Source organism: Callorhinus ursinus, unplaced genomic scaffold (genome assembly GCF_003265705.2).
Source record: "Callorhinus ursinus isolate GAN/ISIS: 27379988/994484 unplaced genomic scaffold, GSC_fseal_2.0 scaffold41, whole genome shotgun sequence".
Taxonomy (NCBI): Eukaryota; Metazoa; Chordata; class Mammalia; order Carnivora; family Otariidae; genus Callorhinus; species Callorhinus ursinus.
The window spans coordinates 4,212,254-4,240,063 of NW_027397103.1; the positions used below are offsets into that span (position 1 = coordinate 4,212,254).

The 27,810-nt window shown below is 45.8% G+C and overlaps 1 protein-coding gene and 1 long non-coding RNA gene across 4 annotated transcripts in view; one reads left to right on the forward strand and one right to left on the reverse strand.

Annotated features, from left to right (window-relative positions):
• Positions 1–104: 104 nt before the first annotated feature.
• RFC5 (replication factor C subunit 5) lies at positions 105–10,918 on the reverse strand. Its single transcript, XM_025889433.2, has 11 exons — positions 10,741–10,918; positions 8,981–9,045; positions 8,576–8,712; positions 7,339–7,418; positions 6,584–6,657; positions 5,005–5,164; positions 4,207–4,288; positions 3,765–3,894; positions 3,076–3,153; positions 1,991–2,045; positions 105–1,006 (listed from the first exon to the last, which is right to left on the reverse strand). Exons 1-11 carry the CDS (start codon positions 10,803–10,805, stop codon positions 910–912), a joined length of 1,023 nt encoding a protein of 340 aa, XP_025745218.1. The 5' UTR covers positions 10,806–10,918; the 3' UTR covers positions 105–909.
• A 1,579-nt stretch (positions 10,919–12,497) lies between these two features.
• LOC112837286 (uncharacterized) overlaps positions 12,498–27,810 on the forward strand; it is a 30,328-nt gene continuing 15,015 nt past the window's right edge. For all 3 annotated transcript variants that reach the window (XR_012374817.1, XR_012374819.1, XR_003211685.2), the window contains exon 1: positions 12,498–12,614. This is a non-coding gene — a long non-coding RNA (uncharacterized lncRNA). The remainder of the gene's footprint in view (positions 12,615–27,810) is intronic.

The following is a 27,810-nucleotide window of genomic DNA, read 5'->3' on the forward strand; positions in this document are numbered from 1 at the left end:
CCTCCGAAGCAAGCTTGTTCTGCGATAATCAGAGAGGGGGAAGGCTTTTTCATGTAAATGCAAGGTAAGTCAGCATCTTTCTAACAGGTGAAGGAAAGAGTAGCTCATAACAGCCAACGTGCAAGCTGCTTTATTTTTACGGAGAAGAACACTCATAAAGGCAGCCTGTTCGCTGTGAAAGAAACGCTACTCTGTCTACAGGGCCCTGTCTTTCCCGCATGTGCCGGTGCCGAGCCCGGCCTGTGCTCGTCTGCCCTGCCTGCGTTAACAAGGGAGTACTACGCGGCCTTGCCCCCGCCGCGGGCGTAAAATGACGCTTCGCTGTCTCACCACAATTAGGAACCTGCTAGTAGGGGAGAAATAAAAAGATGTTTTTAAAGTAAGACAATTAACTGAGCCCATTTATAGGAGTACAGTAGTTTGGGCCAGAAGTCGACGCACACCTATTTTTTTTTCATGGACACCTATTTAAAGCAGATCCAGAGACCATGCCGCAAATTAGGTTTATGCACTTAGTTGTGGAGCTGTTCTGTTACCTTGAGTTAGAAAATACTGGCACCATGGGAGATGGGGAAGATTTGGTTCTAGACCAAAGTGGGGCAGGCCAATTTCCTGCCATCCAAGCAACTGAACGATAAAAGCCTTAAGGCTAAAAGAAAAATCTTCTTGCGCTTTCTTTTCCGCCCTGAGACACAAGTGGGCAGCAGAAAGAGAGCTGGGCATTAAAACTGTTTTGTACCTGCTCCAAACAGCCACAAACACGGTACTTTTTAAGCGTTTGCCCACCCAGGCCTGGAACAGGGTTTTCCAAAGCCTGGGGTGATCAGGGCTTCAGTCCCCAGCTGTAACTCAGTCCCCTGTTGTCCAGTCACCGTGGGGCCTGCGAATCGCAGCAAACAGGCTCAGCATTTAGGCCTCTGTGACAATCAGGTCCCTGGTGACCTGGAAAGCGGCAATGAGGGAACTCAGCTGAATCTTCTCGTTGGTGCCAACAGAGAGTCTGTACCTAAAAGAAGTCAAACAAAAGGTAAGAATAGAGAGTATCATGGGACAGCTGCCTTTTGACGGGACGAGAGAGAGCAAAGGCAGGGACAGTGTGCCGAAGGAGGGAAGCAGGTAATCAAACTCGACCCCGGACGGTAATCTTCAGTGTGTCCCCTGACGTCCTCCTCTCTGCCCTAAACACTCACTTATAAATTCCACTCAAGCTGGTAAGGAAAAACTAAATTAAAAAAATTATCAATGGCAGTGTTCTGAAGTTCGTGCTGTCTAGACGTATGCAGAATTTAAGTGATAAGGATTTATTTCTTCACTCACAAAAGGTACTGAGAGAGGATTTCCTTCCTCTTAATTCACCTGAGAATGGTGGACTGTGGTTCTGTGGTCCAGTTAGTAAAGCAGGACACTGGTGGTTCATCTTGCCACCTTCCCAGTGCCCAGCCAGTGAAAGCAAAATCATGACATGCATCACGTAGGGAGAAGTGACCTCGTGTGTGAGTGTGAAAGCCAGTGAGAGCAAATCAGAGTTGGTCCCGTGTTGGCGTCTGTTTAGAACCCAATGCTTCCGTCCACCTAAATGATAGCTGCCAGCTTCAATGGGGGCTAATAACTGTTTATGGAACCAGGCAAAGTGGAAAATTGAGTTTCTGTTTACTTTGCCCCCCAATATGCTTTGCTACGCCAAAATGCTTTAACAACAGCTGGATAGCTGGTTGTCCCCAAATGACCTAGATGTCGGAACTGAAGCAGGCCTTCCAGATAATGGCACTTCTAGAACCAATGTGGACCATGCCTTTGAGGTCTAAGGAGAGGGCTTTATCTCCCAGTCTGTTACTGAGCCGGTTCTTTAAACAAGCAAATCAGTGATCCCACCAAAAATCAAACTGTGCCATGTAGGAATGAGGTAGACAAGAAAGTTGGAACCAAGCAGGTAGAAAGAAAAAATGCACAACAGGGTAAAAGAAAGGAATCAAAATTGGGAAGTACTCACTCTATGTCTGCCATTTTGGTCAATAAATGCACTCGAACTGAAGATGGAAAGTCAACTGTGGGGAGAAACAAAATCAAATGAATGAGGGTCTGCCCCTCCCTACTACTAAAAAAAAAAAAAAAAATCCCACGACAATTATGAGCTTAAACGTCAGAGGACACTATACTTGTCTGGAGGCCTCAGGTCACTGGCTGCCACACCTCTAAGGAAGTGAACACTGGATGAGTTCAGTTTTTTTTATCCATCTTGTGAGCAGATTCCAAAGCGATCACAAGACCCCGGAAGAGGCACCAACATCGCTTTAGCAACGGGGCAGCTCTAGGAGTGAACTAGAAAGCCAAGTTCCCACAAGCTGTCCCGATTTTTAAAAACAAATCTACTGATCTTTAAATCTCTATTCATGTTCATTTTCCACAAAGGGCAGAGCTGGGCTCAAGCCGACCACGCTTGTGGGCCGCAGTTAACGCCAGTTGGCCCAGGGGAGGGCCCGCAAGGCACAGGCAGAACATTCCCGGACCCGACTGTCTGCAGTCGGCTATTGTAGGGGGACAGCTGCTCCGAGGAGGCTGAGCAGCAGGTCACCCGAAGAGCCTGAGAAAATCCTGATGCCCAGGTCCCCCCAGAGGCCAAGTGAATGGGTTTGGGGTGACGCCTACGTGCTGCCAAGGTTGAGAACCAGGTCTCTGTACAGAAGATACGGCCAAGTGTGGCACTTCAGATGGTTTAGTTAAGACTGCTCTGCTTTACCCCGTGGATAGACGTTCCTCCTCTTTCTCTCCTTTTGGGGGAAAATACCCTTAGAAACGTGGATTAAAACATACTATTTACTCCTGTAAAATAAAAACCCTCGGAGGAGATGCAGTTAGCCCTCCGGAGCTGCTTCCCCAGGAGGTTCAGAGGTCAAGGGTCATTTTGGAACAAAGCTGTAAATAGCAACAAGAGAAAACTAAAACTGCGGGCCCGGTTTATACTTCGCTCGCGTCTCTCTGCTTCGAAAGCGAAGCCTCACGTTCCCTCGCTCCCGCCCTTAAGCGCCCCGCTCCCCTCCTCCCGCAGCTTCTCGTCTAGGGAGGACCGTGAGTTACCCCTGTGCACGAACAAGTGTATCTCTGTCAGCATGTCCTGTAGCGCCAACCCCTTCAGGGTTTTCAACTCCATAATATCTAGAGAGGAACAGTTAAGGCAAAGGGCCAGCTTCTCGGACAAACGCGCTGCACAGAATTTTGAATCCCAACTCCAGTGGGGGTGACTTCTGGAAGGAGGGCTTCTAACCCCACTGTGGCAGTTGCTCTCAATCCAGCTGCGCCACGTGGGCCCCGATTCTTGCCTTTCCTAGGTTTGCATCTTCCACAAGGGCTTTCCGATAGAACTGTCTCTGCCTAGTAGAGGGCAGAGCTGAAGGCGTCCCCCAGAAGGCCTCCTGTCACCGCCCCTGGCTTTGAACTTCACAGCAAAACACGAGTAACGTTGGCCACTCGAGAATGATCACAGCGGCCGCCCCCAACCCCAAGGTCTAACTGCTGCTCTCATCCGCGAGCAAGGCGGCCTCAAGCTGTACCCACGTCAGAGTCCTTCAGGAAGAACTTTAGGGCATTAAAGACGAGGACCCGCTCCACCCAGAGACCCCGTGTTTCCACAGCAAGCGGCCCAGACCCACGAGCAGCCAACCGTCTTTGGCCAGCAGGGTGTAGACGCCGGCGGCAGCCTGGACTGCTGGGACAAGCTCGGGCCTCACGTACGTCCCGCACTGTCAGCAGCCCCCGAAGAAGGATACTTCTGTAGGCTGTGGTGAAGTCTTGATTCAACATCCAGTCCAGAATGTTGGCAATGTCGGACTTGAGGGGGTGCCCGGTGCAGGTGTAGACCGTCTCCTCCGTCACCTTCCCGAAGGCCATATTGGTGCTCTGCGCAGGAGGGGGAGAGTGGTGGCTGTCACAGCGGCCACCACGCTGCAGGCGGGTGAGGAGGAAGCGGAGGCAGCTCTGCGGCTGTTCCGGCTCCAGAACCCTTCCCTAGCTTTCCCTGGTCTGCAGCACGTTACTCTCCCAGTTCCTCAAAACCCCGAGGTGGGGGGGAAGTCGTCGGTACACGGGGAGATCGAGATCTTACCAGTTTCTCAATTTCTGAACTTAATAGGTTGGCTGTGCGCTGCTTCTGTCTTTCCTGAAAACCTCTTCCGAAGCAGCGGCTCAAGACCTGCTGCAGTGGCACCGTACCTGCAGAATGTTCAGAGCCCTTCGCATGTCTCCGCTGGAAAGGGTCACGAGGGCTTTCATCCCGTCCTCACTTAGGTCCACTCTGAAAGGAAAGAGACAGAAGGAGGTCAGAGGCCCCGAGAGGGCACGAGTGTTCACCCCGGGGACGACTAAGGCTTTGAAATAACGAAAGGGAAGGACGGAGTTAACAGTACTCTCCCGATCTGTGGTGGGCTCTCGAATTCCCTCTGGTCTCTGGGGCCGTGGGCTTCACGTTAGCAGTCACCGCTCACTCCCAAGTCGGGAAAGAGGCCCACGCATCGCTGTGTTGAGCAGCGGGCTTTGGATTCTGTTCTCCAAGAGGCAAGTGCGTGGCGAGACCTGAGGTCACGGAGGCAGACCAGCCCCTTTCACAAAGCAGCGACTTGGGCTGGCTACGGGCCTGGCAACTGACGGTACAGAAGGTAATGCCTCAGTACCTTCCCTTCTAGTCCTGAAAGGCTGGAGGCATCTTGGCAGAAGAGACTCTGGCAGCACGCCATTGCCAATGACCAAAGAAGAGGAGGAGGAAGTCAGGACGGCTTCCGGGGGAGGAGGGTGGAATCGAGAGAGGAACCAAGTGCCTTTTACGAAGGCTGTCCATGAGACGCCAGGGAGGACAGCAGCTCGCAGACCCCGACGCTGACTTGGCCAGGCACCCGCCTGAGCTCTTTACACGCCTTATCACCTTCGACTGCAGACCCGCCAGCCGGCCCCGGGCCCTGCCCACACCCCCCGGCCCCCAGGGCCCTGGGCTTTCCTGCTTTCCCTTGTACTTACTTCTCTTCTTCTGTGACGCGTTCCAGGCGGGGGACCATGAGTTCGGGAGTCAGGGGGCCGAATCGGAACCTTGTACACCGGGACTGCAGGGCAGGAATGATCTTTGACAGGTAGTTACAGATGAGGCAGAATCTGGTATTTTCAGTGAATTTCTCAATCACTGGCAAGGGGAAAAGAAAACCAGCTCCCGTCCGTTCTGAGCCTTCCAGAGCCCTGGAGGCCCCACACTCTTCCGAGCTCTCGTGCACGAGCCGAAGCCATCCACAGGTTGGAGCGCTCCGGGAGCGAGGGGCTGCGGCCGGGGTGGCCGGGACCGGAAGCCAGCCGCGCTCCTCCCCAAAGCTGATGGACACGCCACCTCGAGGGGATTTTATAAAATGCTTCCCTTCCTTCTGATGTGCCATGATTCTGGCGTTCTTGCCACATTCCTGTCCTTCTGCATAAAACTCCCACTTGGCAGGTTGATGATGCCCCACCTTCTAATGGCGGGGGAGGGGGACGGCTTGTTGCGGACTTCCCAGTGGACTCTGTCTCGAGGCCTTAGAGCATTCCACAGAGTGCTAACTCGAATTCAGAAAGCTTAGGAAACACCAGGTGCATTCTGTAGTTACCCAATGTTCTGGCAGGGGGGACCTGCCCACACTGACAGTCACTGTGCAGAGCAAATGCTGAAGAAAGGCTGCCAAAGCTTTTAAGATCAGAAGACACCCTTAACTGCCCTCCTCCTCCTCTTAAACCCACTGCTTCTCCCCAGACTCTACAAGGCCGCTCCTCTCTCCTAGCTGATTACTGCAGGATCTTAACGCGAGAGATTACCAGTGTCCCTTCAGGGAAATCCACTGCACCAGGGCCCTTAAGATAGACAACTCACACGATGCTCTCCTTCCCTGCCAGGTCAGCCCCTTGGCAAATAGAGGAGTCATGTCAGCTTTCTGAGTGCGACTACGTTTCCAGTATTATTTTCCCGGGTACTGTCTATCTCAGGTACCGAGAGCAGAAAAGTCTACCCAGCAGTTTAGGGAAGACAGACTTTCCATACCTCCCCGCCTTTCTTTTTTTCTTTTTTTTTTTTTAAAGATTTTATTTATTTATTTGAAAGAGAGAGAGAATGAGAGATAGCACGAGAGGGAAGAGGGGTCAGAGGGAGAAGCAGACTCCCTGCCGAGCAGGGAGCCTGATGTGGGACTCGATCCCGGGACTCCAGGATCATGACCTGAGCCGAAGGCAGTCGCTTAACCGACTGAGCCACCCAGGCGCCCCTTCCCCGCCTTTCTAAGAATCCAAATTCCCAAGCCCAAATCGAACCCCGTGGGAGAGGAGGATGGGACACCAGGGTCTGGTCAGAATTAAAAGTCCCACCAGGGCTCTATCTTTAAGCTGCTGAAAGGGGAGACCCCCAGTACAGACAACTTCGGTCTAGATCGTCAGGTTGGCTACACACAGAGAAAGGTCAGCACGTTTCTCTGGGCCGGAAGATGAAAATGGTCAACAAGCCAAGATGTGTCTCATGTCCAAAGCTCCTACTTCCCTTTCGAAGGCACTCCTGAGCCAACACATTATCCCTGGGGGCTCTTCTTACCTCTCCGCAAAGCGTTCTGGGCGTCTTGGGTCATGGCGTCAGCTTCATCCAGGATCACCAGCTTGAAGCCTTTCCTAGGAAAACAAATGGTACCATCTGAAGATTTCTTCAATCTCGCCCCCACTTCCAGGCCCAAACCTACACGTACAATTGTGCCACCAGGCCCTGCCTCAGAGAGTCCATTCCTCCTTGACCTCTGTGCGAAGCAGACATCTGTGGTCACACAGAGGACATGCCCGTCACTCTCCACTCTGAAAGGAACTGAGGTCTGACTTGGGTATTTTTGTTGCACTGTTTCCTCTGGCACGTCTGCCTTTCTTCGGCGCACACTCGGTGTCATGTTACTCGGGGCGTGGCGTTGCTTTCTTCCGCCACCTTCGCCCTCCACTCATGCCTGTCTTAACGTCCTCTCCTCTGTCTACCACCATCCCCCTTGTCCGCCCCGATCTCAATTCCTTTTTGTTTAAATTCAAACTAGCTCATCAGGTCTTAGGATGTCCTCGGTCTTCGGGTAACTAATGAAATGAAGTTAATGCTTCCCAAAGAACTTGCTAATATATAGACTTAGTGTTTTATTTTGATATTTACATTATCTCGTACTAGCGTCCTTGGACTTTACCTCTTTTTGGTGGCTACTTTTGACAACGTCATTTTTTACCTTTAAAGACTAGCAAAGGGGAGGATTAAGAAAATTAAGCTCTGTCATTTCACCGATCAGAATCTCTAGGGAGAGAAATCATGCCAATAATTCTTACTTAAATATTGTCCTTGTGCTAGCAAAGCTCAGGATTGGTCCCCGAACGATATCTATTCCTCGGTCGTCTGAAGCATTCAGCTAAGTGTGGAAGAGAGAAGCCAGAGTAAATTAGAAATATGTTGGTGATTTCCATCAATCCAGCTTGGCAAGCTAGGTCTCTAGGTCTAATGACACCTAAGAGATAAACACTATTAAAAAGCCAAGATCACAACTGTATTTAAAACCCACAACTCGCTACACCATTCCATTCCATTCTGAAAGGCAAATGACTGTGTTTCCTCCCCCTTTCGAGGACAACTGCTTACATACTCTGGCAGAATAGTTAATTGGCCTGGCCACAGTGAACAGCACCTCTGGCATGAACAGAATCATGCTAATTTTAGCTACTGCAACCCAGAGCAACCGAGAAGTTACACAGTCTTTAATACACTGAAGTAAGAACATTGGTGGCAGCAAGGTTCTAAGATCTATAACAAAAAAAGAAGCTACATTTTTTTTCTTGCAGTAGACAATATTTAAAATTTTGTAATCTAAGGGTATCAGTCAAATCTCAGAGCAAACAGATGGCACACTCAAATTCAGTGATTTGAAGAGAATTACATGAAGAGACATCTTAAACGGTGGGGTGTGGGGAAACCACAAGAGCTATGCAATACCTCTGCAACTGCTGGGGCCCATTACCAACCCCAAGTCTTAAGAGGTGACTTAGGGGGGGTGGTGTTGGCACCTGGAGAAGGCTGTGGGGTTTGCCCTGCAGGTGGGGATGCTGTCAGCCTGTGGTGACCCCCAAGACAGAACCAGGCATCATTCTCCTTCCCCCGACTCCTGCCAGGGCCCCTACTGGCCAAACCTAACCAGGGGGAGCCAAAGCACAAGGCAGTCTGTAGTCAATCCAGCTCAGCCTTCCAGGGCAAGAACGGGGGGAGCCACATGGAGAAGAAATCTGGAGAGGCACACGGGAGACAGCAAGCCACCGAGTGACCACTCACTGAGTGACCCGTGAATGTTGGCGTGTAAGTTGGCAAAGGCAAAGAAAAATATCTAGCCCGACCACTGCCCTCTAGCTAATGCCAATCCAGACCCAAATGTCAATTCTAGATAAAAGCCACTTGAAATATTTTATGTCTGTTCCTTTCCCCACCTCTAGCACAGCAACTTACTTGTAAAGTAAGACAAATCTAAGAGAACTAAGAGACTCGAGTTCTTTGCAGAGTAAGAAGAATCCTCTTATTTACCTCCAAGACCATGGAGCCAAATTCCTTATCTTTGTATAGCTGTTTCGCACAGGCTAGGATGGTGGAGGTCTTTCCCGTCCCCGGGGGACCATAGAGAAGCAGGTGGGGCAGGCGGTCTTCACTAATAAATTTCTGAACTGAGGGTTGGGAAGAAAGAGAGACCCCATCAGTTTCCGAGGGTTGCCTCATTCACCGTGGGCCCTTGAGTTGGCTTGAATGCACTTCAACACTACGTTCAAATCAGAGGTAGATGCAGGAATGAAAAATCTGAAGGACTCAGCTCTTACGGCAACATTCCATAAAGCTCAGTCAGATACTTCAAGGTTATTACTCGGCAGAAACATCACCAAGAAATTATACAGGTCCTCCAACTAGAATGACAGCAACTGACACATGGATGCTTACTGGTACTCAAAATGTCCTGATGAGAAATCAGATCATTCAGTGTCTGTGGCCGGTATTTTTCAACCCTGAAATACAATTTAGCACGGATTACAATATATACAAATGCAAGAACATGCTGTCATGTGCAAAAGAATCCTTTCATATCCTAATGAAAAGAGGAAGAGAAATAAAATCCTTTAACTTTTAATACAGACCACTGGTTCTCAACCAGGGGCAATTTTGTCCTTCAGGAAACACTCAGTGATACCTGGAGACATTTTCAGTTGTCACAATTGGGTGGAGGGTACTACAGGCCTCCAGTGGATAGGAACCAGGGCCGTCACTAAACATCCTACGATGCGCAGGACAGCCACCATGCCCGCCCCCACCAAGTATCTAGGCCAAAATGCCAATAGCACTGCTCTAATTTCACCTTTCCAGCTGTCTGCCTATAAATAATCTCAACCTGGATGGGCACCTACTATTTGAAAGTAAATTAAAAACTGAACTCTTTGGGGCACCTGGGTGGCTCAGTCGGTTAAACACCTGCCTTTGGCTCAGTTCCTGATCTCAGGGTACTGGGATTTCGCCCTGCGTTGGGCTCCCTGCTCAGCGGGGAGTCTGCTTCTCTCCCTCTGCACACCGCCCCCCTCATGCTTGCTCTTTCTCAAATAAAAAATCTTTAAAAAAAAATTGAACTTGTACCCAAATATACATCAGAAGATGAATGGATAAATAAATGGTGGTCTATCCATATAATGGGATATTATTCACCCATAAAAAGGAATGAAGCACCCACACCTGCTACAACATGGATGAACCCTGAAAACATGATCCTATGAAAGCCCCCAGTCACAAAAGGCCACATACTGATTCTATTTATATGAATATCCACAATAGGCAAATTCAGAGGAAGGGGAGGTGGGGATGAGGAGTAATTGCCAATGGGTATGGAGTTTCCATTTGGGGTAAAAAGAAAAAAATGTGAACTAGACAGTGACGTGGTAGCACAACACTCTCAATGTACTTAAAGTCACGGAATTACACACTTTACAGTGTTTACAATTGTAAACTGCATGTTATGTGTTTTTTCCACGATAAAAACAAACTGAACTCCTTATTAGCCAAGACCAACTTGGACCTTTCTGAAGAAATCAAGCCGAATCCCTTCAGTTCCTAAAACATCATTCAGATGCAGCCGTGGAAGTAGGGTGGTTATGAGTGCAAGCTCTGAATTCACCTGGGTTCAAATCCCAACCTATTTCCTAGCTCCGGACCTTAGGCAAGTCCTTTAACTCTCTGGTTTTACAACTGGAATAATAACTACCCAGGCTCTTTGTAAAGATGAAACATCTAGCAGGGTCCTTGCTAATCTAGTAGGAAGCCACTTAAATACAACTTAACTGGGGAGCGTTATTATCATCATTATTATTTCAGTTTAGAATTTGAGCCATAATTGCACTGAAGATTCCGGCAAGAGTAGAGAGCATTTTGGCACGAAAGCCGATGCGAAGTCAGAAGACGCGGGATCTAACCCCTGGGCTGTCACCCGGTGCGTAAAACGAATGGCGGCGGTGGGAGGAGGGCAGCGGGAAGGCCTGGCAAAAGTCCTAGAAGAACGGAGGGGACTGGGGAGCTGGGGATGTCAAGGCGAAATTCTGGGGCTCGGTCCGGGCCGCAGGTCGGGGGCGGTGGGGCGAGGTGCGGCGGGCTGCGGCCCGGGCCGCTGGCCCACCCCGGCCACCAATCCCCTTTCCTGCGGCAGCCGGGCCTCCTCCTACCAGGGCAGGTTTCTGATCTTGGCCGCCGCGGGCTGCTGCTGCTCCTGCTGCGCTGAGGTCTCCATGGCGGGGTGATAAAGGTGTGCGGGTCCGCTGGGGTCGTCGCGGCCCCCGGGCACCTGCACAGCCACTAGCCGCGCGCCGACCCCGGGACCCTGGCACTTAGAGTTCGCGCGCAAAAGCAACTCTCGCGAGATGTAACCTCCTGCTTCCGACTTCCTCCCTAGGTCCCGCCCCCTCTCCGTTGCCAAGGCGCCGGTTACCAGGTTACCGGGAGCAGCCGGCCGCCCACCACCCTCCCGGTCCGCCCTTCCAGCCCCGCGCGGCCCTTCCGCCGGGGCGGCGGGGCTTCCTAAGCCCGGGGACGGGGCGGGGGGTGGGGGGGGGGAGCAAGAGAGGCCAGGTCACTCCCTGCAACCGCCAGTCATCATTACAAACTAAAGTGTCGCGGCCAAAGCCACTTTCAGCTACCACCAAAGTTCAAACACTTACCGTTCAAAGGAACAGAGAGCCTCCAGCGCTGAAAACCCCCCGAGGAAAAAACAGCCCCAAATGACAGGGCCAGTTCTTGAATATAGATGCCCTAGGAAAAAAGCCTCGAAATAAGCTGGGAGGTGAGTACTTCGAATTGATAAACAACTCCAAACACACACAACTCCAATCTACCTCCCAAGCCATGCCCCTCACCCAACAAAATCTAAAGAACCACGCTCCAGAAACAACCCCAGAGTGAAAACAAAAAATAAACTCCCAGTTAAGGTTAATATGTGTAACTGGAAAGAGCTGGTCCCTAAGCACAGAGGACAGGGTCCCTATGACCTGAAGGCAGGAGAACCAGTATGGAAATTTTAGTGCTTTTTTCTGCGATGAGGTGATTATGGACCACTTTTATTTTCTCCTATTTCGCTGGTCTGTATTTCCCAGCAATGAGTATGTATATTACATATTACAGATTACATACTTTATCCATAATAAAGCTTTTTTTATTTTTATTTTTTAACGTGTTGAGAAAGACAATAGGGAGAAGAGAGGAGGCTGGGCTGGGGTCAGAAGTGTTCTGATTCAGAAACACCTGCTCCTTGCACCTTATTACAGCACCGGCACCTGCTCTAGGAACAGAGTAGAGGGACAGTGGGGCAAATACATGATGGCGGTTATGCCTCACGCTAGCCCCTGCCTGGAGAGTCAGAAGAAGGGGGGAGGGTCAGATGTGGCTTGTGGTATGACAGTGGCCAACTCTTAACTCTGCTTGTGCAGATCCTTAGTCTGCCACTTTGCCACTTAGCTTTGGGCATCTGGCTTCTCTCCTTGTCCAATAATCTCTACTCCAAAGGTGCCTGCCAGGATCAAATCACACATGTAAAGCAGCAGGCACATTGCCGCCTTACTCTCTCCTTCCCTTCTAGGACACTCTCCACCCACCCTGTTCTTGTTTCAAATGTTTCCTCTCAAGCAAGACCTACTCAAGAATTGGCTGGTGTGACTATGCCCGCGAGGGTTGATTTCATGTGTCATCGTAACTGGACTCTGGACGCCCAGAGAGCTGGTAACATATTATTTTGGGGCTGTGTCTCTGAGGGTGTTTCTGAAAGAGACTGGCGTTTACTCAGATTGGACTGAGTAAAGATCGCCTCACCAGTGCGGGTGGGCATCATCCCTCATCCCTCATCACCGAGGGCCTGAATAGAATGGAAAGGCAGAGGAAGGGTGAATTTGCTCTCTTTTTGAACTGGGATATACAACTCCTCTTGCCCTCGGATACCAGCGCTCTTGATTCTCGGGCCTTTGGATTCACACTGAATTACACCACTGGCTCTCCTGGGTCTCCAGCTTGCAGACAGTACATCGTGGGACTCCTTGGCCTCTATCATCATGTGAGCCAATTCCTAGGATATATAAAGTATAAATATGAATATAAAAATATAAAACATATTTAAAATACAAAATATATTAATTATACATAAATGTTATTGATATATAAAACATAAATAATATATATCAATATACATATACAATGTAAAATTTTTTTTAAAGATTTTTTATTTATTTATTTGACAGAGAGAGACACAGCGAGAGAGGGAACACAAGCAGGAGAAGTGGGGGAGGGAGAAGCAGGCTTCCCACGGAGCAGGGAGCCCGATGCGGGGCTTGATCCCAGGATCCCGGGATCCTGACCTGAGCCAAAGGCAGATGCTTAATGACTGAGCCACCCAGGCGCCCCTGTAAAATGTATTTTAGGTCTACATAATAAAAATATAAATGACATATATATAGCCATTTTGCTAAGGGGCCTTTGCACTAGAAACATGATGCCACCACCTCCTTGAGCTGGAAGATGTGAACGAGACTGGACCAAGTTCTCATAAAACTCTGTGTGCACCTGCTGTTCAGTTTGCTTGGAATGCAGAATTCTTCTGTGTGACATTATATTATATATTTACAAGGTCATGTGTTGTGTGCCTCCCCAGGGGATTGTAAGCTCATTGGGAGGCAAGGCTTTGATTTATTCACCAATAGATTCCTGGTGCCTGGAACAGTGCATGGCTCAAAGGAAGCACTCAATTAATAATTGTTCCATGAATGAATGAATGAATGAATGACAATAGTTAATACCCTTTAGGCAGTTACTATGGGTCAGAAACTGTCCTAAGTGCTTTGCTTTACATTTATTATACTCACTGTATAATTTGTTGCGATAAGTCTGAGCCACTATCATTAGCCCCATTTCATAGACTTGTTAAGTAACTGCCCAAAAGTTTAGTAGGTTTTGTGACTTGGTGTAAGGGGCACAACTGGATCTAACCGGGACAATGTGATTCTATAGCCCAAACTCTTAGCTGCTCAGCTAGTGTGGTCCCTGGACTAGCAGCAGGAGCATCCCTTGGGAACTTGTTAGAAATGTTAATTATTCTTCTCCCCACCCCAAAACCACTGAACCTGAAACTCTGCGGGTGGGCGCAGCCATCTGTGCTGTAAGAGGCCCTCCAGGGGATTCTGATGCACTCAAGTTTGAGAACCACTGCCCTACACCCCTCCTGCTCCTCAGTCCTTGAGCTCGCCATGACTGCACTTTCTAAGAAAGAGAATGGGTACTCACTTGCATACTCTGGAAAAACAGAGGTGTCCCTATAATATGTGTGTGTGTGTGTGCATGTGTGGTTTTGTGTGTTTGTTTTTGTTATTAATTGAATTAATTGAAGGTACAGTCCTTTGGGCAAGTTACTTACGGTGTCTTTGGACCTCAGTATTGGCATTTGTGAAATGGGCAGGGGTAGGGGGCTGGACTAGAGAGAGGGATGACATTAAGAGCACCTGAGGATTTTACAGAATTCCAACACGTGAAGCCCAGCCAGACCAATTAAATTTGGCCTCTGGGAGTGGGACGAAGCACTAGCAGTTTTTAAAAAGCTTCCCAGGTGATAATAGTCAGCGAGAATCGTACTAGGGCCTATTGTGAGCCAATCACAGCAATCCTAGCCCCCTGATCGGCTTAAAGGTGAGCATGTGATCCAGTTCTGCCCAATGAGATGTAAGGGGAAAAGGGAAGAGGCGCCTCTGGGAAAGTTTTCTCCTTTTGAACATCGTGGATCCTTGCACGGGTGATCTTTAGCCTCTCTCCCAGAGGAAAAATTCTGTCACCTTGAAGAGAAAGAGATAAAGACCCAAATTACAAGCCCACACGTCTCTAGGCAGCTTGGGAGTTAGTACATAAACGAGAGGGCTGGGTGGAAACTATGCCCTGCCGCTAGGGGGCGGAGTTTGCAGGTGGAAGATTTAAGCAGAGAAGGAATGCAGTAGCGAAATATTGGCTGGCCCGGCATCAGTAGGAAGGCTGGAGACCCCGGCTTGGAAAATGGAACAAAGACAGGCCAAGGAACTGAAACCATGGTCAAAATTACGCCACGGAAGGAAACCAGTAAGGAAAGTGCAGCTGCCTCCGACCTTCAGGGGCCACTGCCCCAGCTGCCCCCCTGGGCAATGGATGTCACTTTCCCAAACATTTCCACCGTCAGAAAGATTTCACCACTTCTGTCCTGCAGTGGATGCTAACTGAAACTAGCGCCCCATTAAAAGTCTGGGGAGACATGCCTAATTGTCCAGGCGGGGGTTGCATGTTGGCCAGTCCCTGGTATATAGTTTGAATGGCGGGAAATGACTTCTGCCTCCCACCACTTGTGAACTGAGGACATCCTTGAATATAGATAGGAGAGGGGTTCAGATGCTGGCCACCAAAGGATCACAAATGTTCACTTGCCAGTATTCAGCCATGACGGACAGCAGCCAAAAGTTGCCAGAACGTATGATTTTTTTAAGGGAAATCAGAAATTTAGATTTTTATGTGAAATTACGGTACGTTAAACATTGGCAACTAATTAAAAAAAAAAACTTGCTCGTCAAGCACAAATGGGTCATTTTGTGACTTTTTCTCTCTCAAGTACAAATGATCAGGCAAAAGATACAGTCATTTCTTCTTACCCTCTGCCTAGATTGTAGACATTCTGGAGGAATAAGGGTAAATCAAGCTGGTATCTCCATGTGAATTGTGACATTGATGAGCATAGGCACAAACTTCTCTTATGTAATCAGAACCAGATTTGGAAATGCTTTAATAAAACAGTAGGTCCTAGAGATGGCAGGATCAGAAGTTACAAACAAAATTACCAAGGAAAGGCATTTGCTCTCAAAATTGAATAGGGAAAGGAAGCCCTGGATTTTATTACTGTTAGCTTTGGAACAAACTTGGCTTTGGACACAGCACTTACTGCCTTAGTTTATTTTTAAGATTTGTTCTTATGAGAGAATGGGATGCGAGGCTATCTTTGGAAGATGCTGGCAGAAGAAAATCAAACTGGGTCTTTCTCCTGAGCATGTTTATACTGGTGAAATCATGTTTAAATGAAGAGCAAGGACTTGAAGGAGGAAAAAATCTCAAAGGGCAATTTGAAGAGTTTGTGTAGAGGAAGGGCCATCTTCTTTGGTGACCACAGCAAAATCATTGATAAGAAATGTAAATCCTCAGATCTTTTGGGGCCCTTGCCCCCTTCAATGACTTTCTCTTGTCGGAAACCCCAGAATGCCCCACATTAGGGTTTAGGGAAATCCATTCATCATCCCCTAGTGTGTGTTAATTGAATAACTAAGGAATGGCTATTTTTCGATTCCTGAATCTGATGCTCTTTAAGTTTGAGATTGAAAGGGTGATTCATATGAATTTGCTCCATGGGCTCAAAAAATTTCACATTTCTTAATTTTTCTAAATTACATATAATGTGGCTCAAGGTCCTCCACTGTCTCTTCCTCAAGCCAAGGGAGTTTGGAAATTCATTCTGTGGGAGTTGGGTTCCTTCCCTTCCTTGGGGTCATTTAAGAAGGCTAAGAGGTTGTGGGGAAATAGGCCAGAACATTTGAGGAAGGGCTTTTAGTCTTCAGTTGTTCCTATAGTCTGTTGGAATAGATGCTCTTTGTCATCAGGTTTGAGGTTTAGACTTCCCTGTGCCCCTCCTTTGAAATTCTGCCACCTTCTCCTCCTCACCCACTTACTAACTCAAAGTGAGTTTCCAGAACCAATAGTATCAACACTCCTTGGGAGCTTGTTAGAAATGCAGAATCTCTGGACCCACTCCAGGACTCCTGAATCAGAATTGCATTTTAACAAGGTCTCCAAGCAGCTGGTGTGCAGATTTCAACTGAGAAGCCCCAGATACCACATAATGTATCTCTCTCCCACCATCTTGCTCTCACCGCTGTTCTGCATCTCTAGTGTGGAATTCTTCAGGGAGTAGGGCCACTGGCCTCTCACGTAACACTCCCACCTCCTCCCTGCTAAGCGCCTAGCATTTTGGTAATTCAACTCCAAGTCCCAAAGTTCCTAGGCATCTAAGCTCCCCTGAGCCAGGCAAACCCAATGCTCTAGGACTCTGAGGCTTAATTGCTTGGGGAAAAGAAAAAAAAACCCCAAACCCTTAGTTTTTGGTGATGAGTCTACAGTAGAAAGTAAGACCAGTCAATTTCTCCACCACATTATACCTAATAATAGGCCCTCTGGGCTGTGAAATTTTAAAAATATTTCTTCTGGAGTCTTCCCTGATTCCCTCTAGTTTGAGCCCAGCATAATTGCCCTGGGCTAGAATCTCTGGGGCCATCTTGATTGAAAAAGAGGAAAAGGTGTTAATAAGGAGGGGATGGAAGTTTAGTTCCATTATCCTGGCTCTGTTCGGTGCTGGTCCAGCCATGGACCACACTGCCTTTGGGTCTATGGAACAGAATTGCAAGGCAAAAAGCAGTTGGTGTGTACCTGCTGTACAATCTTTGTGCAAAACAAGGGGACCGTTTCTCTCCCTTCTCTCATCATAGCAGGGACCCCGGGGGATGTAGCAAAGTGAGAGATAGACCTTAATATTGGCAAAAGACTGCAGATTCAATTCAAGGATGAATAGTAATAGGAAAATGCAAATTACTATCATTATTTACGTTGCACGGCAGAGTTACACAACACTATTATACAGTAGATGCTACACAAAGAACTGCTATTTATAGACATTTTGTCCTGTTTCTCCAATCCCCCTAAACTCACTCTTTCAAAGTATCTGGCTCAAGTTCAATGGCAATGTGACTTAAAAAAATACATTTATTTTAAATATATGCAATACTGAAAAATAAAACAAGAGAGTAGAACTGAAAGTTGAAGAGCCAAGGCTGCCCCAGGTCAACGTGGAGAATTTTTAAACTCGAAGATATTTTAAGTGTTTCAAAGATATAGATGTTCAAAACATACTTTTAAAAATTCTTTCAACTTAGGAGAAAGTGTATGTTTTTTTAAAGTCTTATTCCAAACTGAAGGTACTTGGCAGATGTGCAGTAAATTAAAGTATCTGGCGCGTTCATTAATACGAAGATTGGACAATTGTGTCTTGAAAAAGTCTTAAAATTTAAAGGTCATTCAAAGAACAGATTTAAAAAAAATTAATGAAAGCAAATTTCCTTTTTAAAGGGGTATTAATTAAAGTTTCCTGAATCTCATGGGAGTAAATTATTTTGTACCCTCTGCTTTAATTTTTTTCTTAAATTTTTAAGGGATATTGGACAAAAACAACATATTCAGTATGTCATATTTTGGCAAATATCAACCAGAACTGGCTTGTTAAATATGGGTTATCTTCAGTTTGTGCCAATCTATTAATTTAGAATGTTTTCTTAATGCTAAATTCAAGTAAGTTCTTGGTTTTGATACAGCTTCTAATTTTCTTCTGTTGTTCAGGTGATTTGAAATTATAATTGAGAATAAATTTTGCAAAATTAACACATAAAAAGGCATCACTGGAAACGTTTTTCCATTGCATAATTCCAAATGCCATGGAAATGGTTGGCGTATTTTGGATAGTCATGGAACTTAATTCCATACGTACATATTTCAAAATTATCCATCTGCTTAACACCAGGAAGGGTTTCAATGGTAAGATCTTGGTGTACCCGATTGTGGAGAACTTGGTGTGATAAAATTTGCAAAATCAAAATCGTGTCATTTCTTTAAAAAACAATTAGTGGGATTAGAAAGTTGGTCCAAGCCTGCAATATGGTGTTATGAGAACAAGAAAATAAGATCATTTATTCATGTCTCCTTGTACTCCTCCAATGTGACCACCAGGGAGAACACACACACAGAGGTAATGAACTAAAGATCCCCCCAGATCTTAAGGACTGGGTGACTTTAGCTTAAGCTTTACGGTTTTTAACCAAGCGGGTCCTTCTCATGTGAAATTTTAAGTGCTGAAAAAGAACAGTGACATTCAGACCCTGCCCTAAGTTTATTTATATTGGGAAAATACCTTGACATCTTTAGTCCCAACTACTATAAACTGTCTCAATACTGGCACTAAGCTATAATTGATAAACTTCTCCTTTGACTTGCAGTAACTTCCTAAACAGATTGGGTGCCAGTTATTTATAATTACATAAATAAAGTGACCATGGTAGATTGTCTGCAAAGATGACTGCTGCCCATTTCTCCCAGCCTTCCGGGGTGCATGCAGCTTCTCCTCTCAAGAACGGGAGTCTAGGGCGCCTGGGTGGCTCAGTCGTTAAGCGTCTGCCTTCAGCTCAGGTCATGATCCCAGGGTCCTGGGATCGAGTCCCGCTTCGGACTCCCTGCTCTGCAGGGAGCCTGCTTCTCCCTCTCCCACTCCCCCTGCTTGTGTTCCTGCTCTCGTTGTCTCTGTCAAATAAATAAATAAAATCTTTAAAAAAAAAAAAAAAAAGAACGGGAGTCTATTTCCTCACTCCTTGGAGGCTGGTCTTTGACTTGCTTTGACCAAGAGAATATGGCGGCAATGCTATTCCAGAACTTCCAAGCTGAGGCCTGGAAGTTTACACTTTGGCTAGAGGGAATACCATCTGCCGTGTCAAGTCCGGGTTTTTCTGCTGGAGAAAGGGGCCAAGGGAAGGGGACTCCAGGAACTCAGGTGACAGCCAGAAGGCCCCAGAGACATGAGGGAGTCCGGCCGACACCACAAGGATAGAGGCTCAGCTGTCCTATGCAGTCCCCAGTTGTTCAAGCCATTCCAGTGGAAGCCTTATGAGTGAGTCCATCTTGGGTCCTCCAGCCCCAGACAAAGCCACCCCAGCTAACACCATGTGAAACACAGAGGAACTGTCCCTTTGAGCCCTGTACTAGTTCCTGGCCCACAGATGCACAAACAAATAAAATGATTGTTACTTTAAGCCATTACATTTAGGTGTGGTCTGTTATGTAGCAGCAATAGATAACATCAGAGTGACAATTTCTAAATCCTCAAAATTGGGATTTACCAACTCTTAAAACATTTTGGAGGCTGAAAGGAAAAGACAAGTAGAATATTCATTAACCAAAGCTGTCATAACTAAGGGAATTTTTTAGAAGTCCTTTTGAAAAAGTTTTGTGGCTGCGCTTATAGACTATCTCAGTTGCTAATATTTCCTTTTTTTTAAAGATTTTATTTATTTATTTGAGAAAGAGAATGAGAGAGAGCACGAGAGGGAAGAGGGTCAGAGGGAGAAGCAGACTCCCTGCTGAGCAGGGAGCCCGATGCGGGACTCGATCCCGGGACTCCAGGATCATGACCTGAGCCAAAGGCAGTCGCTTAACCGACTGAGCCACCCAGGCGCCCACTACTTTTGTCATTGTTATAGTCAAGGTTACACATTAGCTAACTTATAAATAAATCACTCTCCGTGACAGAAATATTAGCAACTGATGGTTAAGCGACTGCCTTTGGCTCAGGTCATGATCCTGGAGTCCCGGGATCGAGTCCCGCATCGGGCTCCCTGCTCGGCGGGGAGTCTGCTTCTCCCTCTGACCCTCCCCCCTCTCATGCGCGCTTTCTCTCTCTCTCTCATTCTCTCTCTCAAATAAATAAATAAAATCTTTAAAAAAAATGACAAAAGTAGTTTCTTCAATACTTATCTCATTTTTACTTGGTTGTTATGTAAATGAAAAATTCCAGGGCAACCGCTGCCTGGGTGGCTCAGTCCCTGAAGTGACTGCCTTCAGCTCAGATCATGATCCCAGTGTTCTGGGATCAAGTCCCATATGGGGGTCCCTGCTCAGTAGGGAGCCTGCTTCTTCCTCTCCCGCTTCTCCTCCCCCCTGCTCGTGTTCTCTCTCTCTTTCTCTCTTGCACATGCACATGCACTCTCTCAAATAAATAAATAAAATCTTAAAAAAAAAAAGAAAAAGAAATTCCAAGGAAGCTACGAGTAAGGAGGAATAGCCTTACAAACCAGACCCTCTGCGAAGCACTCCTAGGCTGCAAATATTGCCTGTATAAAGTACACTTGATATACTTGTATATCAATAGAAATACATGTGTGCATGTATTCCTAGACCTAAGACCAAAAGAAATTTATCTGGGCCTAAAACATGTTTTAAGCAAGTTAGAGTTCTTATTCAAATTATAATATGACTTGCAATACTAGTACTGAATTTTTAAAAACTTGGCCACCTCATGTTACCAAATTTGCCAGCGTTTTGACAATGGTATGTATGGAAACATTGCTAGCAGTTTTTTCGACCTCAGGATTTCTTTTCATCTGCAAAATTGGGATAGATTTTTTTTTTTTAAGAAAAGAACATTTAAATTAGCAGGTGACATATGGATCAGATACTAGCTATATTTGGTGCCTGTTCACTAGAAAATTACATAAAAGGATACTTAGGAAAGGAGGTGAAAAAGAACCAGTAATAGGAGCCAAATACTCAGGGAAGAAAAGTCTAGTTTATACATGAGACATTATTAGCATAAGGCATTTTGTTCTGTAATGTAACTGTTGTAAATGAGGGAGAGAATAGGAGAAAAGCGGTAAATATACAGAAAATAACAAGAGAACAAAGTGACTTAAAAAAAAAAAACAGACTCAGGCACACAGACTGAGGGCAAGATCTATAAACTAGTCTACTGGGTTTCCATTTTGGGCCATTATTTTGGACTAGATAATGTAAAAACTTTCCCCAGTTAATAGTCGTCTAGATAATGCTGGATAAAATATAACACCACCAGAAAACAGGAATAATTTTCAGAAGTCAGAAAAATAGATGGTGAAAACCAAACTGGTAAGGATTGTCTCCATGGAGCAGGGGAGGGGTTTCAGTTGTAAAAGTCCCAAAGGACAGGGGACAAAACTTTGGGGGAAAGGAACTGTGGCCTCCACACAAAGACCCTCAAAGAGCTACACCCTTAGGGAAAAGGGTGGAGGGACTAGAAAAATTCATCCAGCCAACATAGGGAGATAACAAGGCAGCTTATTTCTTTTATTCTGGACCCCGAGTGGGAAAGAAATGCCCCCTTAGAATTCGTCACAATAGGACTACACTCATATAGGTTTAGGGTTCAGATTTACACTTGGGGAACCCTCAAGCCAAGAAATGAGCTAAACAAACTCTGGAAGGCAAACCTTCAGTCTAGATGTACTGGATTCCTGCAAATAAAGATCTATGTGTCTGAAATTACAAAACACACAAGGAAACAATCCACCATGAGCAAGAGTCAACAGAAACAACAAACAAGATCAGATCCAAATGCTTCAGATAATTGGTTTATTAAAGACCCATTTAAAATAAATGGTTCACAATGATTAAAGCCACAAATAAATTAATAAACACAAGAAAAGAACAACTCTTAAAATAGATAAAGTACTTTTGAAAAAGAAACTAGGATGTCTTCATCTTGGTTAAGTGATTTTTCTCTATCATTGTCAGTGGAACCAAATATTCAACATGAGACTGCACCTACGCATTGTATATTAACCAGAAGCAGTAAAATTTCCCCATGAGTCATTCAATATCAGTCATTTAGCAGACATTTATCAACACCTGCAATGTGCCACCAACTGTGCGATGCCTGGAATGGGGGGCTGGGAGGGGGGCGTTCAGCAGGTGAAGAAGACAGACCCTCCAGTGGGGCAGAGAGAATTGCAGGCAAAACAGAACGTGAAGTTAATTTCTAGCATGATGCATGTACCCAGGATGAAGGAAAGAAAATAAAGATGCAGGCTGAGAGGGGCCTAAGAAAACCCTAAGGAAGTGATGCTTCAGCAGAGATTCGAAGAGTGATTAGAATGTACTCTGATGGAGGAAGTAGAGAAAGCTGTCCAGGCAGGGAAGAGAGGATGTTGGAAGGCCTGGATTCAAAGCAGGTTGGTGCATTTGAGAACCTGCAAGAAGACCACTAAGGCAGAATAAAGAAAGCCAGTGAGGGGCTAGGTTGTATGTGGAGGGCCACCATGGGAGGCTGAATAGCTGTAGGGGCCAGATTCTGAAAATCCTTGTCTGCTAGGCCAACTGGTGCAGATTTGGATTTATCCTGCAGGCGATGGGGAAATTTTGGAGAGAAGACACCATCAAATTTAGGCTTTGGAAAGACCATTCTAGGGATGAGGCACCAGATGGTTCAGTAAAAGGTAGACCTGTCACTCCTCAAGGTGGTTGTAACCACAACAAAAGGAAGTTCTTATCCTGCAAGTTTTGGGGGAAAACACTTGAAACTATTTTTAATGAGTGTCAATAGGGGAATGAAACATTTAAGAGGAAGCGAGCTTGGAAATGTATCCTACCATGCACTCCTAAGTGGAAAGACAAGCATAAGAATAATATATAGAACACGCTTCCATTTTTAAAAAATGGAAACAAAACCTAAAATCACCCCTACATACGTGTGTGTGCACAGTAAATATATATATTAATATGAAAAAAAGCCCCAAAGGACTTCCAGCCTCCTCTTCTTGTTCTTCAGATTCCTATTGTAGATAATTGTCCAAAACAATAACAATGATGCTTTCATTGTTTTCAAATTCATCGCTAATTGTCTAAAGGAATGGAAAGGAGGGAAACTAAAAATGGCTCCAAGGTCAAAATCATGACTCCCTCACTGGAAAGTGAGCTCCCTGGAAATGAGCCACATGTTTTATTCATCTTTGAATTTCTCCAGTGCCTGGCACATAAATGCCCAATAAAAGTTTATTGGCTGTGAGAATAAGAATATGGGAATTTGGGAATATCCTAATGGTTGTGTGGAAACTGGCAAGAGATTACATTTTGGGGAGTTCAATCCAACAAATATTTATTGAGCCTTTGTCGTGTGCCACCCTGAGCTGGCATGTAGGGTGAAAGGAGGTGGTTGTGTTTAGCAGCTTAAAGACCTAACCTTAGCAACAAGCAAAGGAGGGTTAGAAAGACATGGTCAAGGATACCAGCTTTGGAGTCAGGCAGACCAGGGTTTAAATCAAGATTCTTCCATTTACCAGTGGTTTGACCAAAGGCAAATAGCTTAACCTCTTTGGGCCTCTACTTCCTCATTTGCAAAATAAAGATATAATAATAGTGCCTACCTCAGAACTGTTGAGAGAAATAAGTGAGATAGTCATGTTGAGCACTTAGCACAGTACTTGAGGCAGAGGAAGCTCTGGATTCACATGAGGTATTATTGTAGACAAATGTAGGGATCAAAATAGTGTATCTGGTTGGTGCTACTCTTACCAGCTACTCTAGAATATCTCTTTGGTAACTTTGATAGGCAGAATAATGGTCCCCAAAGATGTCCATATCCTAATCCCTGGAACCTGTGAATGTGGTACTTCACATAGCAAAAGGGACTTTGCAGATGGGATTAAGTTAAGGATCTTGAGATGCAGAGGTTATCCTAGATTATCCTGGTGGGCCCTGTGTCATCACAAGAGTCTTTATAAGTGAAAGAGGGAGGCAGGGCAATCAGCGAAAGGTATGACAGTGGAAGCAGAGGTTGGAGTAATGTGTTGCTGGCTGGGGGTCACAAGCCAAGAATTGTGAACAGCCTTTAGAAGAGGGGAAAGGCAAAGTAGTGGATTCTCCCCTAGAGCCAAGACCTGGGCTTTAGCCCAACGAGATGATTTTGGACTCCTGACCTCCACAATTGTAAAATAATAAATTTGGGTTGTTTTGAGCCACAATGTTTATGCTAACTTGTTACAGCAGCCATAGGAGACACAGACAGTAATGACGGACAAAGAGATGGGCTGCACAGACCATATTCAAGGAAAGACTTGCTGTCCTGTGGCTGGGAGTACAGTCAAGAAATGGGCTCTGTTGTCAGCTCCTTGGGCTTCAAGCCTCAGCTGTGGAGAGCTGCTCATCCAAGGTCACATCCTTCCTGGGGCAGTTACTACTGGGTGACTGAGGGAGGCAGGAGTGGGATGGGGCTACAGGAACCTGTTACTTTGGCCCAACTCCAACAACTCCGACAGGCAATCATTGCTGCAGAGCTTCCCGTGGTTTTGGTGGAGGCTTTGTTGGGTGCACATCATAGTTGGGCTTTACTCTCCACCCAATTCTGCTTTGTTTAGAAAAAAAAAACCAGTTCTCCCTCCTGTGTTTCTCCTTTACTCTCACAGGACTACCACACTCACAACACTTCTAACACCAGATATGTGGGGTTTTCCCTGCACCAAGCAATTCTGCAACACCAGCTGGGTGTCCTACAATTCAACTCAATTCTGACACTATCTATCTGCAGATAGCATCAGATCCCACAAGATTACAGATCCCACAAGACTGTCCCCTCAACTCCCACTTCAGATGCCTGCTGCAAGTCCAGCTCATCACCTGTACTTCCGACTGATTGGTTATAAATCAGAGTTCCCACAATCCCCTCCTCAGGTTCAATTAATTTGCCAGAGCATCTCACAGAACTCAGGAAAACACTTACTTACATTTACCAGCTTATGAAAGGACATGATAAAGGATACAGATGAACAGCGAGAAGAGATACATAGGGTAAGGTCTGGGAGTGTCCTAAGTGCAGTGGCTTCTGTCCTCGAGGAATGGGGGTATGCCACTCTCTCAGTAAGTGGATGTGTTCTCCAGTCTGGAAGCTCTCCAAACCTTAGAGTATTGGAATTTTATGGAAGTTTCCTCATGCAGCATGATCAATTATTAACTCCATTTCCAGCCCCTCTGCCCTCTCTAGAGAATAGGGGGTGGGGCTGAAAATTCCAAGCTTCTAATCCTGGCTTGGTCTTTCTAGTGGCCAACTCCCATCCAGGAGTCCATCCAGGAGGCCAGACAGAGTCACCTCTTTAGATCAAAAATTGCTCCAAGAGCTCTTATCACTTAGGAAATCACAAGGGTTTCAGGAGCCCCATGTCAGGAGTTGGGGGAGACACTATATTTTCTATTATCTCACTTGCTTCCTCCTGCCTTTTTTTTTTTTTTTTTAGATTTTATTTATTTATTTGACAGAGAGAGGCACAGAGAGAGAGGGAACACAAGCAGGGGGAGTGGGAGAGGGAGAAGCAGGCATCCCGCAGAGCAGGGAGCCTGATGCGGGGCTCGATCCCAGGACCCCGGGATCATGACCTGAGCTGAAGGCAGACGCTTAACCAACTGAGTCACCCAGGCACCCCTTCCTCCTGCTTCTTTTCACAGATGTTGAGTGCTAACTCTTGTACTTCAAACTCTGTTTCGGTATTCTTCTTCCAGAAAAATCCACCTGTGGCAGAAACCCATCTGAGAGTAAAGGACAGTGCCTTTGAGACTGTAGACCACTATTTAACTCTCTGGGTTTTTAAAAACTTTTAAATTTCTTTAAAAATAGAGAATACTAGGGTTACCTGGGTGGCTCAGTTGGTTAAGCATCTGACTCTCAGTTTTGGTTCAGGTTGTGATCTCATGGGTTGTGGGATCGAGCCCATGTCAGGCTCTATGCTCAGCAGGGAGTCTGCTTGAAGATTCTCTCCCTGTGCCTCTCACCCACCCCCTCGCACCCTCTCTCTTTCAAATAAATAAATCTTAAAAATAAATAGATAAACAAACAAATAAATACATAAAAAATAGAGAATACTAATATTTTATCCATAATCCTTTCACTAATGCATTTCCTCTACTCTTCTGTCCCTTTCTTAAAAATAAAATAAAATAGAAATAAAAGCAAAAATCTGATTTGGACCTGGGGATCACATATCCTGCTTATTTTCTAATTTTTTAAAGCTTTGTTTATAATTTTTTTGTTTATAATGTTTTTTAAAGCTTTGTTTATAAATAGGAAAACTAAATCTAATTGCATTTGTAATTGCATATGCGCAGGAAGCAATTTGACTTGTTTAGGTGTTAGCCAAGTTAAGCTGAGGAGTAGACCTCACAGGAGAGTATAAAGGTGGACTTCTTTCCTCAGACAAAGAGAAAAGAGGGTACAAAATTCATCCTTCAGAGGGCTTACCTCTGTTCATATGCATGGATAGATATTTTATGATATGATTCAAGACATTTGAGTTTTATTTCATAAACCATTGTGGAATTTCCAGTTAAAACCAGCATATTGGGAGATACCTTTATTTTCTCTTCCTCCCAAAATCTGGCTAAAAGGCAATAAAGGGATGAGAATGTACTAACTCACAAGGACAAGAGAATGGCAAGAGAGACAATAGTGGATAAGAGATTTCAACAAATATTGGGAGGCAAAAGTTGTTGGAGGGATTTCCAGTTAAACATGAAAGACTAAATACTCTACATTTGTCTTTGCCTCTTCCAAAAACCTCACTAAAACAACATTAAGGAGGGGCACCTGGCTGGCTCAGTCCATAGAACATGTAGCTTTTGATCTTGGAGTCATGAGTTCAAGTCCCACAATGGGCATAGAATCTGACAAAAAAATGTTGAAGCTCTTGGTTGGCTCCATCAGTAGAGCGTGCAACTCTTGATTTTGGGGTTGTAAGTTCAAGTCCCACCTTGGGTGTAGGGATTACTTAAAAATATGTTTAAAAAATAAAACAACATTAAGGAATAATAAAATGTATGTATTGGATATAGATGTGCTACACCTGAAGGGAGAACAGTCACCAGCTTTCCAATTTAGAATTCTATACCCAGCTAAACTATCACTGGAGAGTGACATTAGAACAAAGATATTTTCAGGCATGCAAAGACTTAAAAAAACTAGCTCCCATGGACGCTCTTTCTTTCTTTTTTTTTTTTTTTTAAAGATTTTATTTATGGGACGCCTGGGTGGCTCAGTTGGTTAAGCGACTGCCTTCGGCTCAGGTCATGATCCTGGAGTCCCGGGATCGAGTCCCATGTCGGGCTCCCTGCTCAGCAGGGAGTCTGCTTCTCCCTCTGACCCTCTTCCCTCTCGTGCTTTCTATCTCTCATTCTCTCTCTCTCTCAAATAAATAAATAAAATCTTTTTTTTAAAAGATTTTATTTATTTATTTGAGAGAGAGAGAGACAAAGAGAGAGGGAGAACACAAGCAGGGGAGTGGGAGAGGGAAAAGCAGGCTTCCCATTGAGCAGGGAGCCCGATGAGGCACTCGATCCCAGGACCCGGGGATCATGACCTGAGCCGAAGGCAGACGCTTAATGACTGAGCCACCCAGGTGCCCCCCATTTACCCTCTTTCAATAAGCTTTTGGAAATATACTCCAACAAAATGAGAGTAAAATAAGAAAGAGGGAGGCAAGACTCCAAGGAAGAGGAGATTCAAAATGGGCAATAGGCAAAGGAAATTCAGAGGACAATGGCAAAGAGATGATTCAAAATGACAGCTGTGCAGTAGGCCCTAGAGAACAACTTGT

Coding starts and splice junctions, on each gene's coding strand:
- RFC5 (XM_025889433.2), bottom strand. CDS start 10,805: ATGGAGACCTCAGCGCAGCAGGAGCAGCAGCAGCCCGCGGCGGCCAAG. Junction 2,046..3,075: donor ACACTTGTTCGTGCACAGGG/GTAACTCACGGT, acceptor TTCTCCCCACAG/TTGACTTTCCATCTTCAGTT. Junction 1,007..1,990: donor ACCAAAATGGCAGACATAGA/GTGAGTACTTCC, acceptor GACTTCTTTTAG/GTACAGACTCTCTGTTGGCA.